The sequence below is a fragment of the Amborella trichopoda genome, chromosome 11, assembly GCF_054954075.1.
Source record: "Amborella trichopoda isolate Santa Cruz 75 chromosome 11, AtrichopodaSantaCruz75HAP2 v2.0, whole genome shotgun sequence".
Lineage (NCBI taxonomy): Eukaryota > Viridiplantae > Streptophyta > Magnoliopsida > Amborellales > Amborellaceae > Amborella > Amborella trichopoda.
In genome coordinates, this window is record NC_142346.1 from 48561153 (window position 1) to 48575972 (window position 14820).

Below are 14820 nucleotides of genomic sequence, written 5' to 3' on the forward strand. Positions count from 1 at the left end.
AGAAAAGCATACGCTAATTACACACGAACAGCACTCACACAAAACTAGTGGACCATTTTCAACTAAATCATTCTTGAACCATTATAGGACAACGTGTGTTTTTCCAATCAACAAAAAACTATGGATAGGCCACTGGTCAGTATTTCACAGCAAACAAACATACTGAACCGTAACTATGACACCACTGAATTAGACAACATCTTCTACCCTGCAAGTATACCTAAGAAGATATTCCAACCTAAGCAAAGCACAAACTTGAGATATCCATGTGTGTGTGTGTGTGTGTGTGTGTGTGTGTGTGTGTGTGTGAGAGAGAGAGAGAGAGAGAGAGAGAGAGAGAGAGAGAGAGAGAGAGAGAGAGAGATTATAAATCTTAACAGGAATTTGATTTCCACAACAAGAAAATATAGGATCCTTTGGCTTGAAGCCTCATGAATCCAGCTACACATTTGGCATACAGCTTTTCATTGATCAGTAGCATCCCAAAAATCCTCCTCTGTTCAACACACTTTTGCTTCATCCACTAGATCCACCAGAAAGAAAGAAGGCCCTGGCTTAGAACAAGAAACATAATCTCATCACAACTATAAGAAGCCATATTTTACCTTAAAAAATTCATGAGATCGGTTAAGTTGGAAAGATAGCATGAACTGGATACCAGTCATTTCATAAGAAAGGTTAGGCTTAACCCTATCTTAGAGATAATGAGCACTTGAGATGAAAACTAGGAAAGATATAAATTGACAGACTTGAGTTTCGGGCACTTGAGTTTCCTATTGTTGGCTAGCATCCTGCCAGCATCAAATGTCAACAAGAAAGGGTTGAGGTGTGTAGTAGCTCCACTCAAGGGCTTCTAACGCTCTTTGTTCAAAGTTTGTAGAACAAAACTGATGATTTTGAGTGAAGGAACAACACACTGCTTAGCAGTCTGCTTGGCAATGGAAAGTTGGGGCAATGCTAACAAACTGTTGGAAACTCAAGTGCTTGCATTGCATACAAACCCAAAATATAAGCACAAAGCATCAGATTGCATTAGATTTTAGTGACATGAGAAGCCTAAAAATGAAGGAATTAGTCTATGCAATAGCTTCAGCCACATATATGAAAAATACAGCCATGAAGCTAGCATAGATTGTGATTGTTAACTAGGTCCTAACGAAGTGAATATAAAGGAATCGCGTGTCTAAGCACTAACAAACAATAACTCGTTTTACCTGGTTATGACCCAACACACAAGCTAGTCGCTAGTCCTTGGCCCCGTAATGCTGAGATTAAACGATGCACTTATGAAGCTTATAACTGGCCCTAAAAACCAATGCAACAGTAATTAGCAATTTGAGTCACAAGATTAAGGCAATCAGCTTTAAATCAAATTTTCATACTTCGTAAGCAAAATCTCAAACTCATTACAGACAACTTATCTAATTATTAATCCCAAATTAACAGTTGAATACCCACAAAAGAGAAAAAAAGCAAAGAAATTTCCTTACATTGCACTTCTCAATATTGGACAATTGCGCCTGTCATGACCACTTCCCTTGCATACATAACATTTCCTTTTCTTTTTCTCCCCCTCCCTTCCAGGTTCCGGTGTGTTGATAGTAGGTAGCCCTTCTTCACATTGTGGATAACACACCACGTATGAGTCAGTTTCTGATGTTTGATTGACATCCTCATTAACGTTACTATGGCTCAAAGTTGCATGCTGTGAGGTGGTCCCGAGGCACTTTTTAGTAGCAATCTCATTGACCAATCTTTGAAGACCATGCATTGTAAATTCATAAGCAGCCATACTTCTTGACCCCATGATCGCAATTTTGGTGAGTTGACGACATAGATGATTATAGCGTACATTTTGGGTCTCTTGAGAATGACTGCATACTTGGTCGCTGTGTTCATCAACAGTATCCACCTTTGTTGCATTCCTTGTCCAACGCTTCATTATGTAATGAGAAGGGGGCTCCATAACATTGCACATATTAAAAACCTTAAGTATATGTGCACAAAGAATGCCAAAAGATTCATACAAGTGGCAGATACAATTTGCATTCATTTCTGAAGCATTGAATGTAACAATATGGGATAACGTTCTATCCTCAAATTCCGTCACCTTAAAGGTAGTAACTGGCCCATCCTCTTCTAGTTTATTTGAAATGGCATTAGAAGATTTTACTAATTCCGTCTGAAATTCTTCAAATATCTCATGGGTGTAAATATTTGCTGCTTGCTTCCCAGCGATAAATGGCGTCCTGAGAACCAGTTTGGACTTGAATGTGTTCACATGTGCCTCCATCTCTTTCTCGGACCGGTTGTCTATTGCTCTTTGGCATTCAGTTATAAACATTTGGAGGCTCGTATGTGACTTCACATATGGACCAAAATATTCATTTATAGCATACCCTCGCCGTTTAGCAGTCATTCCTGAGAAAAAAAGTCTTTCCAAGTACACTCCCACCCATTGAGCACGGCATTTATATAAATTTTTGAGCTAGTAATCCTCCCTAAGTTCATATTTATCGACAAGAGTTGACCGACTGGATTTGTACTCTTTTATTGTCACATTCGCGTCTATGCATTTAACGAAATCTTCCTTAAATTGTGGGTACCCATGGGCCCAACTCCTTTGGGAACTTTCTCGGGAATTGCCATTTACAAAAAAGATGACGAGTTCTTGGGAGTACTTGTGCAATTGCAGCTGCCATTGCTGGATCTTGGTTGGTAATAATTGAGCCTGATTGGCGTGCATCCATTGCTTCGAGCCATTGACTAAACAGCCAAACAAAGGAACTCTTTGTTTCATTGCTCAACAATTCACACCCAAAACATATGATATCATTATGATGGTCAAAAAATGGGGCACACTCCGGAGTAATTAATCTTATATGTGGAGTCAAAGATAACCATGTCGCTAAAGTGCTCATATGCTATCCGAAACCTGGCATCAATCCATAAGAAATTGAGTATGCGGCCCTCTTTTGTGAAATTAATGTTAAAAAAGAAATACGGATTTTGTGCTTTCTTACTGCTGAAAAACTCTGTTATCCATTCAATGTCTTTTCCTTGAAGTCGCCCTTTCACACTAAGGATCCCATCCTTGCAATCTTGGGAGTCGAAGACATCATTCCTTGATCCACCAACTTGATCTCCATTTCCAGGCATCATACTTGTTTTGAATTTGCTTTTCTCTTCTGCAAGATCAAATGTGTTCCACAAGAAAATGTCCAAAAGGAACAAGAAAAGGAATCATTATTTATAGCAAATAAAGGAGATAAAGAATGAATAAGGTGTGTCAATCTTAGATCATTTGATGTAAAAGAGAGCATAAAAAACAGAAACTCATGTTTAACCAAGGTGTTAGTGAACATACAGATCTTGTTTTAATGTAAATTTCAAAAGGGCATGGTTGTCGATCAATTAACTGTTAGTTTGGAGCTGGCATTACAAGTGATATTACACAAAAAAAAGAAGGGAAATTATCAAGATACCGACAAGAGAAACAATTTAAGCTTTTAGCCATTTGCAACTATTCCAACTCAAGACCATTTGTTTCACATGCGCATTTTGAAATTATATGACCAGACAAGGGTAAAATGTTAAATTGTTCTTCTCTTATGGGAAAATTGATAATTTCCCAGAAACAAGACATTCCATGCACGACCATGATAAAGGGGGATCTCAACAAGTTGATAGAAAGAGAGAGAGATAAATATAAACTAGTAAGAAGCATAAGATAGCATGAGGAATGAAAAGGATGCAGAATTTGATGAGAAACACTTGCAAAGTGGCAGAGTAAGCCATGTGAGGCGCTATATTAATGAATTTCGATGGACAGAAAAAACTAAATAAGGTCTTATTAACTTGACTAGAAATAAAGGAAAAAGAACCAAGAAATCACAAATAACACAAATCAATGACGACTGATCTTCGTGAAATTATAAAGTCCAACAACAAAAACCAAAAAATAAAAAACCAGACATAAGTTGGAAAGAGGAATACCTGCAAAAACAGATACAAAAAACCAGATATAAGGAATAGCGACAAATGAAGAATAAGCTTAAGGCCCATTATATCAAGATTAACAAGAGCTCACATCATTAAGCAAGATTAACATTAGGAAAGGTAAAATAACACAGAATAAAGGCAATGGAAAATCTATTGAAAATAACAACCTAAGGACTAATCATTGTGAATCTTCTGAACTAGAGTAAATCAAAATAAAAATTAAAAAAGATGAAAAATGAAACAATCTCTGCACATTGAGCTACTACGGAAGGATCGAATGAGGTTGTAAAGGCAAGAGAAAGAGAGAGAGAGAGAGAGAGATCAATTTGAAGATGGGTTAATTTTGCATGTGGGCCTTGGCCATTTCTTCCCTGCGATTGAAATCCCAATACTCTAATCAATTTATCAAAAAAGAAAGGAAGAAGAAATAAAGAATAAAAGTAGATATTTTCTGGCCTTCATCAAACCCCCACAACAGAAACGAGACAAAGCCAAAGTAATGATAGAGAGAGAGGCTATGCTTACCAACAATGTAATCTGTCTGGCAGTGCAGAGAGAGAGATGATGGGCTAACGAAAAAAGATATTAAAGTTTAAAACGGAGGAGAGAGAAAGAGAAACAGAGGGGGTCTGAAGTTTGAACTTCACAGAGAGAGAGAGAGGCGGGAAAGCAGTCTCGTTCAGTGGCGGGAAAGCAGGCATTTTAGGATTTATGATGTGTATAGAGTGCATGGCACAAGGACTAGCCATTCATCACCGATCGTTTTGTTAAGGGACAGTGGATATTACCTTTCATTCAGCTCGCGGATTTTTGGAGGAGAAATGCCTAAAAAAAATGCAAGAAATATATGGGCCTCCGTCCAATCAATTCATGTACGGTAGATTAGAAAGAGTGGACCAGTGCATTACATCGCATGACCCAAACATGTGAAGATACTATTTTCTTGTCTCTTTTTGCCCGCCAAACGTGCATTCTTTCTCTCGCTCTCTTTCTCTCTCTTCAGTTCTCTCTCCTACTCTCCATTTTTCATTCTCATTCCTCTCTCTCTTCAAATCTCTCCTCTCTATCTCTCTCTTCGATTTTCTCTCCAATCCCTGGAATCTCTCTTCATTTCTCGCTCTCTTCAACTCTCTCTCCTCATTTCTCGCTCTATTCAATTCTCTCTCTCAATCAACATCGAGCTTCTTCTTCTGCTGTGAATTGAGAAATCATGGCCCTCTCCAATCCCTTTCTTCTCTCTCCACCAATACAAGCGCTTCCTCTCACTCCATTTACGCTCCATTCCTTGTCCACTGTCGTCCAGAACCAAGCCATTTGTAACTACAGCTTAACACTTTCTGCAAAGAAAAAAGGATTTGGGTTTTGGTCCAGTAGTGACTTATTATTTGGATCACGAGTTGGTTCTCCCAGTAATGTGATTGGAACTAGGAGAACCCTTCGCTTTGGAGCTATCAAAGCTTCGACAGATGGCGAAACTAATACAGTAAGATACTGAAATTTTGATTCAACTGAGACTTTTTCAATAGCACAGGGAAATGTTGCTAATTGGCTTTCCTATTAGGGTTCTAATTCGTTTGTTCTCTTTGAATTTCTTGGAATTTTTATTGAATTTCCCTTGAATCCGACTCTTATTTCCTCTTCACTGAGGTTTGTTTTGTTTCTTGAAGGGGGTTAGGGAGAAGACTGTCTCTGTTGTTTTATTGGCAGGGGGTCAAGGGAAGCGAATGGGTGTAAGTCTCAATCTCTTTATTTCAAACTCTTTATTTGAAATATTACTTCGAGAATTCGAGGTTTTCAGTACCTAAGTAAAAGCAGAGGAGAAACACTGGATAAGAACAATGTGATCATTCTGAAAGTTTATAAATAAATGGCGTATTTGTGGATATTTGGTGTGGAAAATAATTGAGCTTCTTTGTGATAAATTTGGTTTGATAATTGATGAATCTAGCAATTTGAGGTATGGAATTGAATAGCTGATTCAACAACAATTGGTGATCAACCATCCGATGTCGTTTTCCTTTTTATGATGGCGATGCCATTGTTTCTTGACTGTTGTTTTTCTTTGTGAGTTCTCTTTTAATTTTGAACTGGAAGCTAGGAAAGCTTGAAAGGTGTGCTTATTTTTACTTTTTTTATTTTATGTTGGATCAGGAATCAGTCCCCTGACGATTCAGGGTCCAATTTTCCATTTTTTTTTAATCCTGGTTCCTTCTATAGCAATTGCGTAATGCTTTAGGAATCAATCAGTGCTTCTTGGATTGTACTTGACATTCGGCTGGTTTGTGTGAAAATACTGGTTCAATTGGTGCTACTCCCTGCTCGTCCTTCTGATAATTCATAAGTAAGGTGCACATGTGCAGTACTTTATGTTGCTTGTGTGTATCCAGTGTTGTTATTGTAATTCTGTATATCTATGATATAGGTGAACATGCCGAAACAGTATCTACCGCTTTTGGGACAACCAATTGCTCTGTATAGGTAGCTGACTTATATTTTATGTTTTCAAATTGGTCTTTTAATACAAATATTAATGCATGCATTGATATACATGATTCCTGTATGAAATCCATTATTTCTTTAGTGCAGTTTCTACACTTTCTCTCGTCTCCTTGAAGTGAAGGAAATTGTAGTAGTCTGTGATCCATCCTACGAGGACATATTTGAAGGTTCGGAAATTTCTCGATCTCTTGACTAACTTAGCCTCAGACATACGTCTTCCCTTTACTCTTTCCAAATTTCCCTTCAAATCTGATGCTGCTGAAAGTTACCCCATTTTACTGGGCTGTAATGGAAATGGATTATGAAATTAGATGCAGCAATTATTGGAAGAGGGATGCTTGTGTCTTCTGCCATCATGAAAAGTCAATCAAAGGAGCTCTCGAAACTATTGTGGCTGTTTGTTTCTTGCTGTCTTGCATGAAACATGTGGATAGTTGTGTATTCATTATCTAGTGTTAACAACCAGCAATTCTTAATGTTAAAATAAATGCTATTAAGCACTCATGAACTGGATCCACAAGATCTAAGAAGCACTTTCTTGCAAGAACAAGGTTAGGAGTGGTGATCACTTGGGGCCTTCGTGTAAAACATGTGAGTACCAATCCAAAGGAAAATTAAGTCTCAATGTTTATCAATGTTTGATATGTTTATTCCCATTTCATATGACAAACGAAAGCATCAAGATGTATTATGTATATCCTGCCAAAGGCTCCATCTGATTCTTTAATGTCAAGTTGCAGGTTTTCATGGCCTACTGCCGCAATATGTACTTTAAAGGAAGTTTTTCTTGCAAAACAAAAAATAATCTTGGTTTTCTCTCGTGGATTATTCTTTCAAAAAGAAACCTACTCTACGAAGGTGGCTATTTTTAAAGCTCCAACACCTATTTTGTGACTGTCAGCTTCTTTCTTTTCTTTTTCATTGTTATTCACCCTATTATATAGAAGTATATGTTACAATCTGCACTACATTGTATGTGAGCACAAGATTCACAAAATATCAGGCCTTACAAAAAAAAGGCCATGCGAGGATATCTTGAATCCACTAAAGAATAGGCTTAGAGATTGATATAAACAGAGCTGCAGATGTGCTGATTTCCTAGGAGTAATTAACGTTGAGGCTTCCGCTTAGGGCGCTTTATTTGGCCCAATTGTCCACCATGCAGTTGGTCTCGAGCACCTGTGGTCGAAGGAGATGTTCAACAGGCTACTCTGTTGGAAAATTTTGATCAACACTTTTTCAGGCCTCCATGGGCATGAGCAACATCTATTTTCCCTATTAAAGTCAGCTTCCTTCTCTGCTCCGACAAGTGGTTCTCCTTCATTGTTCTCTCTTGTATAAAGGCTAATTTAGGCCAGAAGCTGTTCTACTATCATGTTGAGCGAGAGAGAAATGGATGAAAGTTAAATCTAATAAACTTGCACATTTATCTAGTATATCACAAGGACTGATACAATACCCTTAATACTCTTGAACTTGAATATCCTTACAATCCCAAACATGTCATGGTATTACTATTTGGATTGAATGCCAATTTGATAGATGACTGTTGTTAGTTTGGTCCTACTTAACTGGTTTCACCAAATCATAGAACATTGTAAAACCTGTGCTTAATTGATATTTGTGCTTGTACCAAAATAGATGGAAATTTCTCTGCAACTTTTTCAAAATGTTGTAGAGATATGACAGCTCAGTCATCTTGTTTTTCAGACACTACTCAAGAGATATGTGTTGACCTTAAATTTGCACTGCCTGGAAAGGAGAGACAAGATTCAGTGTTCAATGGGCTCCAGGTTTGTGTAAAGCTTAGTGCACTTCATTTTCTCTGTCATTATTCATATTCTTAATATGTTCTTATTTATGGCACATTGGATGACCTTTGAGTTTTCTAATGTTATCAAGTATCTCCCTGGACTTCTGCTGAGTTCCATAAAAATTTTAGCCACCTTGATGTTTTTGAAATTTTTGTTCGAATTGCTTATGCCTGCATGGTGTGTCATATACTTCTTTTTGGTAACTAAATTGTTGACAGATTGACATTGCTCGGGTAATTGGTGCCACTAGTCATTTGATTAATTTTGGCTCCTAAAAAACTTGAGTAACTATTATCTGAAGGAATGCATGAAGTTCATTTGCAGGTTGTAATACTGAAAGCCATCTGCCCCTTATGAACTCGGAGGTCAACGGGTATAGTGGGGTTGAACAAAACTTTAGAAGAGGATGAGGTGGATCGAGATGGATTAGAGTTAGTTCTTGCCAGGATTTATGGAGTGTTGGAGAGCCACAAGGTGCTTTAGGTTCATGGTCCTGGTGTTTATTGCTCGAAATTAGGTGGCTGAGTTGGTGGTCTTTAACGAGATAGAGGCGGATGGTTGGTGCATGTATTTCAATGTAGCTGAGATGAGGATGTTGAGATAGATGAATGGTAAGATTGGGAAGGATAGAATTAGGAACGAGTACATTCGAGGGAATTTACGGTAGCTCCAATAGGCGATAAAATGAGGGAAAGTAGATTTAGATATTCTGGTCATGTGCAGCCTCTACCTAGAACAATACCTGTTGGGAGGGGTGATTTGGTTCAACTGGAAGGCACTAAAAGGACAAGGAGAATGCCTTAAAAGACATAGATGGAAGTAGTGAGAAAAGATAATGTGACTTATGATCTGAGTGAGGGGATGGCCCTTGATAATACAAAACGACGTAACAAGATTCATGTAGCTGACCCCAAATAGTTGGGAGGGTTCATATGGTGAGGATGATCTTAGGAAGCTTTGATAAGGACTAGAGGCATCAATTCGCACCAAGTGCAATGATTGGGGAATCAGCCTCAAATTTTTGGTTAAATTTTATTTTTCAATTTAAATTCATTTGATTGAATTTTTACTAAATTAATTGTAATTGCTTTATAATTAGTACTTATTTTTTCAATTTTGTATGTACAATATCATTCGATGTTATACCAATTTTTCATATTATATGAAATTATCAGCAAATAACATCAATCTGTCATCATTTTCAATCGTTTTTTTTTTTTTGAGAAAGGTTAACATTGTATTACTGGGTAAGAAGTGTACAAGAGAGAGGAAGCCAAGTTCACCCCCTAAGGGGTGGACTGGAAAAATATAGTCAGCGCATCCTTTACAAAAAGGCTCATTTTCAATCTTTTACATGCTTTTTATATTGTTTATCATTTTTTCATTTATACTAGTTTTTATCTTTTCAGGGATTTCTTCAGAATTTTCGAGGATTTCCCCTTTTATGGGGCTTTTTCAGCCACTTTCCATGGTTCGGGCTAGAGTCAGAGGAGTCGGCTTGGACTCGCTCAAGTACCCGGCTTTGCAAGGGCCCAAGTACTCGCTTGAGCAGTGGAAGTGAACACTGCTTTGTAAGAAACTTAAAACCCTTTAGGATTTTTAAGTCCTAACCTAAATAGAATTACAAAACCTATCAAAAATAGGGTTGGCCAGGCGCTGGCTTCTGAAAACTTAGCACATGGGCCACAAAATGTGGCCTTAGGGCCGGGCCGCCCTTGCGGGCCTTGACAGGACCATGGCCATCTTTTTTCCTTTTTTTTATGTTTTTTTCCTTTTTTCACTTTGAATCTATTAGTCTCAGCTGGGCCTGGCTCAACCCAAACAAGTCCATGCCAATAGGGACCAGAGCCGGGCTACGACCTGGACTAGCCCTGCTGGCTGCCAGCCCCCACCAAAAACTAGGGTTGGCAATTGGCCAGATGCCCTAGCCCTGAAAAATTAGGTCAGGGCCACAAAATGTGGCCCGAGGATTTTTCCTTTTTTTTTTCTCTTTTCACTTTGAATCTATTATGCCCAGTTCACCTAGCCCAACCCAAAAAGGGCTAGGGCCTCTTAGGCCATGTCCAGCCCTGGGCCAGCCCTGTAGGGACCAAGCCAAGCTAGTATCATGGGCCAGACGAGTTGCCAGGCATAAGCAAAAACCCTTTCTTTATGTGCCCACCTCACATGTTAAACTATGTAGGAGCCACACCCCCTAGACTTGTGTCAGAGGTGGTTATGGTGGATAAGAAAAGGGGTACCGTGATTCTTTAGAATGGTTATAAAGGTCTGAGGACTTCAAGGTTGATTATTTGAGGAATTGGAAGTGATTTGAAGGGAAGAGATGGAATTTGTTTATTATGAAATGTGTAATAACTGGCATCTAGTGTTATTGTATGCCTTAATTTTGACATTATTGCAGAATGTTTTTCTTGACCAGTTGAGTTTGGAAGGAAGGTGAGAGTTTCGAATTTAGGATAGTTCAACATGCCTATTGAAGCCAATGAGGAGATGAAACCACAAAAGTTGAGACTCATTAAGGTTTAAGGATTTAGTGGATCATCATTCGGCCTCTGATCACCGAGGGGCACTCAATGGATGCTGTCAAATGGGCTAGTAAGATGTTCTTAGTATTGGAAGTGTTGTCACTTTCTGAAGAACCGGAAATCATGTCTGCAGTTGTTATCTTCCATTTTGTGGACTGTGGCAATAACTTGAGCTGATTTGTTAGCTGAGTAGGGGGCCCTTGGTTCTGGGATAAAATTTTGGAACTCATCCTGGATTTGTACTAATGGGCCTACATGTGTCAATATTCCGATCTGACTTCTACATCCACTTCATGTCTTAGTATTAGTCCAATGCACGACTGTTCTCTCTTTATATCATAATCATGGTTGTTGTGATAGGCTTGTGTAAGGTATTTATAATCTTCCTCCTCAAAAATTGATACCTTAAACATATAATGAAATGTTAGATTTGTGTTGTGTTTATGATACCAATATTTGGGAATTGACATGATGTGATGGAAAGAGTGGGACATACCTGAATGAGCCATGGCGCAATAGTAACCCCAGTCTCCTCGCTGTTCATTTTAATGGATGATGGTGTCCCACTGGACTATGATTTTTCTATAGGCTACTGGATCGCGGTATACTTCTATCGCAAAATCATGGTTTGGGATGTACTGAACTTCAGCAGCTTTTTCAAAATCATATACATGAATATTGACTTGAATGAGAATAATTTGTAGATTGCAAACATCTTAGTCTAATGTAGATGTGATTTTCATGCCTGCGCATCGCATCTGTCTTTGTAATTTAGAAAGGTGTGTTTATGCATAGTGTGTAGTTTATGTGCAACTTAAGTCGTGTGTCTTACAGTTGATTTTAAAGACTTGATTGCCTTTGACTTTCTACAGGAAATTGATAGAAGTTCGGAGCTTGTATGCATCCATGATTCGGCAAGGCCTCTTGTATCCTCGGGAGATGTCAAAAAGGTTTGACATCTAGATGCTATATAGTATATACATTGGCTTTGAGGTTCAAGATATTGGATATGTAATAAATTTAGCCCTGTTATTTATATTGGAAAATATGAAAACTCTGAAGAAATTGGGACAGAGCTGTTTAGCCATTATAGAACTTAGTTATCCTTTGCATTAGAATGAATTAGCATTGTCCAGGTGAACTTAGTTATCCTTTGCATTAGAATGAATTAGCATTGTCCAGGTGAACTTAGTTATCCTTTGCATTAGAATGAATTAGCATTGTCCAGGTCCCATATGAAGCACTCTTTTTCTTTAGCAAATAACCAAAATCATTGTTCAAATTCTTCGACTGAAAAGAGAGAGAGAGAGAGAGAGAGAGAGAGAGAGAGAGAGAGAGAGAGAGAGAGAGAGAGAGAGAGAGAGAGAGAGGAGGGGGGGGGGGGGGGGGGGGGGGGGTTTAGAAACGCACACTGTCAGCGAAGACTCGCTAACTGTTAGTCCCCATTTCATGCAATGCTGAAATCAAAGAAACCACTCTTCTACAGCTCCACACCATATTCTTGCATCAATCCCTTTCAAGATTACAAACTGCAGGTCTTTCCAACAATCATCCATCTATAGAATATGATTTTTCAGGCTCTGAAAATATTCCATCCTCCACATTCAATCCCTGATTTTTGAGCCCTCATATTTATTAAGCATCATTCTCTATCACATTTTCTTCCTTTAGGTGTCAGTTCCCAAGTCCAACAAAGCACTGTCACCCCATATATTATCTTCACCGTCTTGATGTTCACTGTATGAAATGTACTAATTTACTAGTAAAAGTTAATCATCGCCTACCTATTTCCAAAAAGATTGTGAATCACCAAATAATAATTGTATGTGTGGCTCTTACTTTGGACTAGATTATATATCTCTTGATTATCTCAAAATTGTACACCGCCTTGTATCTAATTTGTTGTTTGCTAGGTCCTAAAAGATGGTTTGCTGAATGGGGCAGCTGTTCTCGGTGTTCCTGTTAAAGCTACAATCAAAGAGGTATGTGGAAAGAACCTATATATGTGCATCTCTTAAAAGTATCGCTTGTTTTCAATTTTTCTTCCGCAATATTTCCATCTTAGTCTGCAATGTGGACCAGATGTACTTTGAGAAAGCCATTAAAAGGAATAATTAGTGATAACTTTGTGACAGAAAAGGCCCAGCTTGGCAACACTTTTTCTTTTTTCTAATAACTAGTTTGGGTAGTTAGCAACAAAGAACAAGGCAATTAGCTTGGGTGTTCTATATTTCCTTCTTGTAATTGTTTTGCGCATCTTGTTCTAAATCCTATCTTTCTGTTGTGTTTAGAATAGCTGTGAATGAGGTTATGTCCTGCTTTTGTAGGAGTGAGTTTCCCTTCATTTTATGAGATGATTTTAGCTTAATATGAAAGAGTTTCTGTTTCTTTAAACTTTCCAAATGTTAGCTATGCAACTTCAGGTGGAGACCAGCATTTGGTTTGAGAGCACTGTTCAATTTCTAAACCCTTATATGATTATTTGCAAGAATATATGTAAGTTATTTGGACATGTTCCTATAAGAATGAAATTCACTGAGTTCCATGATTAACTTGCTGCATGTACTGCACGTGTTTTTCTGGGAGAGCACTTCAAAATTGAAATGGGGTGTAACCAAGTATCTAAATATACAAAATTCTTCCCATTTTATGTTAGTTAACAAAAAGAACAGAAAGAAAATGCGGCAAAATTGGAAGTTCCTCCACTGACAACCAGATAATCAAGAACTATAGGTATTTTAAGCACATGCATACACACAAAAAGATGCAAATTGTGTGTTGTGTGTGTGTGCAAGAGAGAGAGATACATAGAGAGAGAGAGAGAGACCTTCATGTGTGTGGTAACCTAATACTTGATGTTGCACTTCTTCTTATTTATATGCTACATTTTGCAGGCAAATAGTGAATTATTTGTAGTCAAAACACTAGACCGGAAAACACTCTGGGAAATGCAGACCCCACAGGTTGTTCATTCTTCTATTTTTTTAATGGATGATTGAGATTGCTTTTGAGCTAATTTGTATTCCACATTTTCATGAGCTTCTTGAAGCTTGAGGTTTTCCAAATATTTCATCAGTTGAATGCTTTGATAAATGCTTACATAGGTTATCAAGCCGGAGTTGCTTAGGAAAGGATTTGAGCTTGTCCATAGGTATTGACCATCCTCTGAAACTATCATATGCATAACTACTCTGTACAATTATCGTATGCATAAATTCACTAAGAACTTCTGTACAATTCTCTCTCTCTCTCTCTCTCTCTCTCTCTCTCACATTTCTAACTCTTTATATGTAGTAAATAGATTTTATTTTGACCTTTTTTTTCAAGCGTATTCAACTCGTTAGGCAAGCTAACTGATAGTTATTGTGCTGCTACAGTAAAGGACTTGAAGTGACAGATGATGTCTCCATTGTGGAGTATCTTAACCATCCTGTTTACATCACTGTGGGTTCCTACACTAACATCAAGGTAGCTAGCTGTCTACTATGTTTTTTATGAAGTAAAATGCATGTTTATGGCATCATTTTAGGGTGAAAGAAAAAAAACCCTGAACACTTTCAGAAAAGAATGCCGATAATCAGAGTAACTTACATTCTCAAAAAAAAAAAATCAGAGTAACTTGGTCTAAAACTGCTCCTCTGTTTTAGGTGACAACTCCTGACGATTTGCTTCTTGCGGAGAGGATATTGAACCTCAATGAAGGGACCTCCCCATAGTAACTTGTGCTACTCTCTCTCTCTCTCTCTCCCTCTCTCTCTCTCTCTCAAGCTGTATTGCTTTGCGAAGTGAGGATGTACTATGCCAGATTTCCTTTACCAAGTTCCCAACTGGCAACTATATTTCTGTGCTGTATTTCGTTGGTGACACACTGACACTAATGAAAATAAAAAAAACAACTGTATCGTAATTCATCCACTTTTGTTTTATTAATACATATTTTATTGGTTTATTTGTTTGCATCGTTCCACTCAAGTAAACTG

At 38.0% G+C, this 14820-nt stretch overlaps 2 protein-coding genes across 6 annotated transcripts; one reads left to right on the plus strand and one right to left on the minus strand.

Annotated features, from left to right (window-relative positions):
- Positions 1-364: 364 nt before the first annotated feature.
- Positions 365-4804, minus strand: LOC105420163 (protein FAR1-RELATED SEQUENCE 3-like). Of its 2 annotated transcripts, XM_020663299.2 has the most exons (5): positions 4528-4804; positions 3024-3188; positions 1491-2935; positions 1215-1305; positions 365-550 (listed from the first exon to the last, which is right to left on the minus strand). In XM_020663299.2, exons 3-4 carry the CDS (start codon positions 2417-2419, stop codon positions 1272-1274), a joined length of 963 nt encoding a protein of 320 aa, XP_020518958.2. In that variant the 5' UTR covers positions 2420-2935; positions 3024-3188; positions 4528-4804; the 3' UTR covers positions 365-550; positions 1215-1271. The 2 variants fall into 2 exon arrangements, with proteins under 2 accessions (XP_020518958.2, XP_011621051.3); XM_011622749.3 differs by lacking the exon at positions 4528-4804 and having other exon boundaries at positions 365-554; positions 3024-4478.
- Positions 4805-4874: 70 nt separating this feature from the next.
- Positions 4875-14789, plus strand: LOC18427825 (2-C-methyl-D-erythritol 4-phosphate cytidylyltransferase, chloroplastic). 4 transcript variants are annotated; one of them, XM_006836870.4, is made up of 11 exons: positions 4875-5485; positions 5670-5732; positions 6425-6480; positions 6589-6668; positions 8212-8294; positions 11713-11790; positions 12754-12822; positions 13735-13803; positions 13945-13991; positions 14218-14308; positions 14488-14789. In XM_006836870.4, exons 1-11 carry the CDS (start codon positions 5213-5215, stop codon positions 14554-14556), a joined length of 978 nt encoding a protein of 325 aa, XP_006836933.1. In that variant the 5' UTR covers positions 4875-5212; the 3' UTR covers positions 14557-14789. The 4 variants fall into 4 exon arrangements, 1 of the variants encoding a protein (XP_006836933.1); XR_016043856.1 differs by having other exon boundaries at positions 4877-5485; positions 12764-12822; XR_016043858.1 differs by lacking the exons at positions 6425-6480; positions 6589-6668 and having other exon boundaries at positions 4877-5485.
- The last annotated feature ends 31 nt before the right edge of the window (positions 14790-14820 follow it).